The sequence below is a fragment of the Morone saxatilis genome, unplaced genomic scaffold (assembly GCF_004916995.1).
Source record: "Morone saxatilis isolate NCDOM2014 unplaced genomic scaffold, NCSU_SB_2.0 Contig17, whole genome shotgun sequence".
In the NCBI taxonomy this organism is placed as follows: Eukaryota; Metazoa; Chordata; class Actinopteri; family Moronidae; genus Morone; species Morone saxatilis.
Window position 1 is genome coordinate 21,557,582 of NW_023339729.1, and position 5,625 is coordinate 21,563,206.

Here is a 5,625-nt window from a genome sequence, read left to right on the forward strand (position 1 = left end):
ACACACACACACACACTACAGTATGTAGTCCTGCAAAGTATTGGGATTTGGCTCCTCACCTCACTTCCACTCTGCAGCCACATGCTGAGATTGCTGCATGTTATCAAAACTGGCATCAACTGTCATTTAGTTTTGATAATCTCGCATAACCACTTACGTAACAAAAAACACAAATTACATCATCAGCTAACACATTTAATTTTTGCACCTGTTTTAAATGTGTGGCTACATGTGATTTACACAAAAATTGGGAAATTTGCTTGTGTGTGTGTGTGTTTTGTTAGTGTGTGGGTATTTGTGTGTGTGTTTGTTGAGATTAGCAGGTGTGCTCTCTATATCCACAGTAATGACATCACAGCGGGATAAATTTAATACCAGAAATCTGAGCATAGACATGAAGGTCACTCTGTTATTGCTTTTTCACTCTCTGTCTGTCACATACACACACACACACACACACACACACAGATTCACACACTCTCGGGAGTAGTAAACGCATCAAGAAAACCAGCATCGCAGCCAAGCTACAGTCAGAAACATCTGGAAGCCACCACAACCCCCAAAATCAAACAACTTCGCTCTCCTGTTTCCTTCCGTCTGGTTTGGTAAAAATCTAATTTGGTGTGGTGTTTGTGGTGGCGTGATGGAGCACGGCTCAGGACGCAATCAGAGAGGTGTGTGACTGTGTGTGGGAGAGAGGCCTGCAAGGTGTTATGACTCAGCTCACGGTGACTTGATTAGATTATGAATCGTGACAGTGTGTACATGCATGTCAGTGTGTAAGCAATGTGTAGGCAAAGAAGGAGGGAGGCAGGGGTTCTGCTCTGTAGTATTAAAGAATATGCAAATATATTTATTTTGGTTTGAAAGACTTTTAAATGTGTATAACACTACGTAAGAGCCTGAAAAATGATTTATGAAATTTGTCAGCTACAAAAATGCTTCATATTGTAGCACTATGTAGTACTATGTGTATCTTTATAGCTACTTTCAGTTCATTATTTTGGTTTTGAGACCTAACTTTACTGTTTCGGTTCAGTCTCACAACTGTAATTATGTCTTTTTTGGCAAACAGGCAGATGGAAAGCTAGAAAAACACTGTATACACTGTATGCTACCTAGCACCAAACAGCTGACAGACAAGTGTCTGGCTGGTGAACATAGCGGAGCATTAAGCAGCTAAAAAGCCAGATAATTTTCTCAGGAGGTGGTGGAGACCAAAAACAGAGCAAAAAAACAAGTGAATATTGGACATTCATTTGGTGGCCAGAAACACGACCCAACAAGTTTGCCATATAAACTTAAAAGGTGGTCAGTGTTGTGTTCAGTTTGTTTATCCAAGTTTCCAGTAAATCAGTTATCGCAGGTTTAATTTGTTTGACTTGTTTCTGAGTAAAGCTCATTAAACTTTTTTAGCTTTTACATCCAACTACATTGGCTCTGAACTCATGAGCCTTGTTGCATTTGAAATGATTAGATCCCAATTCAGAGACACACTAAAAGGAAATGACTTGCACATTATAACAAAGGAAACACTCTTGTAATTAATCTCTTTCTTGGAAGGTCAACAGTTCTCACTCATAGCTCATCTCTCATCCTCCATGTCTCTCTCTACCTTTCCAGACCTTCAACGAGTTTGAGATCGAGCAGCATCAGGAGTGTGCATATGACCATCTGGAGGCCTTTGATGGGGACAGTGACACGGCAGCCATCTTGGGTCGATTGTGTGGCAGTAAGATCCCGGAGCAGCTGGTTTCTACCGGCAACAAGATGTACCTCCGCTTCATTTCTGATGCCTCAGTACAAAGGAAGGGCTTCCAAGCTACACACTCCACAGGTATGTGTGTCTGTGTGGAAGCATATTTAAGTGTTTATGCATATTTAAGTGTTTATGTATGTTAGCAATAATTTTAACTTTATGTGTGTGAGCTTTTGTCTTTGCAAAGAGCATCACTCACAGTCACCAGCTCAGATTTCTCAAGTGTGAATAGTTTTTTTAGAGCAACATCTCCCTCTAGTGGTTCACAGCAGCACATACATGATGAAAATCATTCACTAAATCTGACTTGAGTTTACTGACTGGGAAAAATGGTTAATTTCACTCTTTCTAACCCTGTGTCTCTGCAGAGTGTGGAGGCCGTCTGAAAGCAGAAGCTCGTCAGAAGAACCTCTACTCTCATTCCCAGTTTGGAGACAATAATTACCCAGGTCACACTGACTGCGAGTGGCTGCTGACGGCCGAACAGGGCTACGGCATCGAGCTGAGCTTCATTACTTTTGAGGTAGAGGAGGAAGCCGACTGTGGTTATGACTACATCGAGTTGTACAATGGGTACGACGCCAACTCACATAGACTCGGCCGCTTCTGCGGTTCAGGGGTAAGGCTTTGTGTTCTCATCTGAGATCCATTTTTTATCTTTGATGTGAAAAATTTTAAAGGACTACACCAATGTATATTTCCTGACCCTATTTAGACATTAGTTTTTATTCATTAACGTTTGTTGGTAATCTAGTGGGTTCATAAAGGACAAGTCTGATGATATTGTTTTAATTGTTAACAAGTCTCATGAAAAGATCAAAACTAGCAATTTCACTAATAAGAATAGTTTGTGCAACCAAATCTATTTAAAGGACATCAGTGACCCACACTGTTGCACTGGGTGACATGTTCCTTCATTACAATGATCATCTGTAGTACAGTTTAAGGGGGAAAAACAAAACAGGAGAGTGCTGAGAGAAAGCGCCTGAAATAAGGTAGAAACTCTGTAACATTACTCCATTACAATTAACAGTTCTGCACTGAAAATGTTAGTTAAGTAAAAATAAAAGTACAATAAATGGCCCCTGTGAGTGATACTCAATAAAGTACCTCAAATCTGTACTTAAATACAGTACTTGAGTAATTGTACCTAGTTATGTTCCACCAATTAGGACGACAAAGCTTAAACATGTTTCAAGTTTTAGCTTCAGAATGAGTAGAAACATCAGGGCTACTTGCAAGGGAAGGGGAAAATACATGAAAACACACACCTAAACTGTAATGTAAAGTGTATTTGATTGTAGTTAATGGATTAAATGAGTGATTTGAACCTCTAAATGTCTGAGAAACTGCTTCATGTGTTCCCTCCATCTTCCCTTCCTCAGCCCAGGGAGGGGATCTACTCGCCCGGAGCCGCTATGCTCATCCGTTTCCATAGCGACGACACAATCAGCAAGAAGGGCTTCCACATCCGCTACACAAGCACCAAGTTCCAGGAGAGCCTTCACACCAGGAAATGACCTCACACGCAGCCCGCAACCTCTGACCTCTGTGCAGCCTGTTACCCTGACCTTCACCATGGCAACGAGAAAAAGTACAGCCTGTCCCCTCTTCTCGGACCCACAGACAGATGTGGACATTCGCCAGCCCCCGGGAGGAAGATGACACTTAGGTGAACATTTGTCTCCTTCTGTGGCTCCGCACAGGTCAACGCACTCTGAGACGAGACGGGGGAAAAACAACGAGATATCGATGTGAGCTTCAACAAACGGGGGGGGGGGAAACACGCTGACGATTTGAGTGAGCCATTTTTTGTGTGGAGGAGATGGTCTTCATTACTGGACATCAAGCTACCCTCAGTGTGGGCAGAGGGGCTGCTGAGGATCCAAATCAGTTTACTGAGATACTCATGGTTGCACAAATGCAAACAAACGAGTACAAACACACATAAACGCAGTAGAATTATATTCAGAATTATAAACTACGGATGCTTGAGGAACTGAGGAGCTTCCACCTAAAAGAAAATGCATCCAACGAGGGAGTTTTGACTCTTTTTCGGACTCCTTGAGCTGTGCAACTTACTGTGATCAGACGGCTGCTTGTATCCACAGTAACTGAGAGGAAACTCTAAATAGACATTTTTATTGCCTTTGATGCCTGGGAACTGGTCTCTTCAACCCAGCTCAGAACGGCTGCAGACGATTTTATTTCATGTCTTATTGTAAAACCCATTGTGTTTACTGTACGTGTGTCTGTGTGTACAGAGAAAAGAACAAAAAAACAAAAGGCTGAAATCCGTCATTTGCCCTTTTGCTTAAAGCTTATGCAGACAACCATTTTGGAATGGAAAAAAAAATAAATAATGCAAATGGAGAATTTCCAAATGATCTGTGATGTTAATGTTAAGCCTTGCATTGTGTTGTGTGTGTCCATGCTGTTTTTTTTTCTTTTTGCACCACCTTGTAACAAACCAAGCAACTTTCACGGATGTTTCCAGTTTCCACCTCACCCCTCAACCCCCCCAAACAAACAGTGGATATCGGAAGGGAATATTTTCACAGCTGTCTCTCGGAGTGACACGATTCTGATTGAAGGAGAGATTCCCATGGTGCTAAAAATAAAAATACACTGAATGACAGATGACTGCGGATGGAAATAAAGGTTTTTCAATAGGAGACACAGTCAGTGTGCAAACAGCACGCTGCATCAACAGCACTAGTCCTGTGGAACTACAATATTGCCTTAGAACCAAAATGTATGCTATCGGAGGTCGCTCCTATGCTCTTACACAGGTGTCTTGTGTCAGCGGAGTGTTTCCAAGGTTTTTTGGCAGCGTATTTAATTTGTTTGGATATCTTGAATGGTTTTATTGTAAAAAAACAAACAAACATGGGAAATGTAGTCTGTGTGTGAGATAGAGTGTCAATGGTGCATGTGTGTTGGTGTGTCATTTTTGTAGCAGCTCTCAGATATACATACACACACTTACACGTCCACAAATACACAAAAACACACCTCATTTGTGTGCATTTTCCCAAACATATCTGAACACACCCTTCTGTAATATTTGGAGCGTGGAGAGCAAAGTGCTGTAAAGTTGAAGGAATATCAAGGTGCACACAGGCTGCATCATTTCTGTGTTCAATGCAAATGTGTAAGTGTGTGTTATAGGAGATTATAGAGAAATAATGTACGTGTGTGTCTGTAAACTGTATGTTTTTAAGTTGAATCATTCATTGCTGTACGTGCCAAGCTCCAGGTGACCCTGATCCACTGTAGTTTTTGTTTTATCATTCCACCTCTGTGTCTGTAGTTCAGAGACACTGACATGACGTCTTATGTATCAGTCATTAAAATACACACAGGTAAAAAACTACATGCATCTGTGTTTCATGGATTATTGTTGTGTTTTGTGAATGAATTTATTATTATTATTCTATTTTTTTTTACTTGTTTGGATGAGACAAGTACTGTGCTGAGTGCCAAGTATTGCTCCATCAATCAAATCCTGGAATTTTCCCTTTGTGATAATTATATTCAAGTGTTTTCTTCCACAAGTTAATTATATTCTGAAAGGAAATTTGATGGTATTTAATGATCTGTTGTAATTTATTACTCAGTTTCCCAGTCATAGTCCATTGCAAAGGTGTAGTAAAAGAAGTCATCCTAAACAAAACCTTAAAGACAATTTGAGTGTTTTTGTTACACTAACTTTTATTTCCTGTCTGCAGTTGTTCACTTTAAACCTCCAACATCTCTATTTATTATTCTATTTCAGTCCTGTTATGTGTTTATCTAGAAGTCTGGAGTGTGCAACAGTAAATATAGACTTTTTCAGTGTTAAATTATATTGAAAATTGATATGC

General features: G+C 40.4%; 1 protein-coding gene across 1 annotated transcript in view; it reads left to right on the top strand.

Moving 5' to 3' along the window:
• Positions 1–5,367, top strand: part of tll1 (tolloid-like 1) — a gene marked incomplete at its 5' end in the record, with an annotated part of 27,633 nt that extends 22,266 nt beyond the window's left edge. Inside the window, 3 exon segments of the mRNA XM_035661048.1 lie at positions 1,624–1,837; positions 2,128–2,378; positions 3,145–5,367. Coding sequence (XP_035516941.1) covers positions 1,624–1,837; positions 2,128–2,378; positions 3,145–3,279 — 600 coding nt within the window.
• Positions 5,368–5,625: the final 258 nt, after the last annotated feature.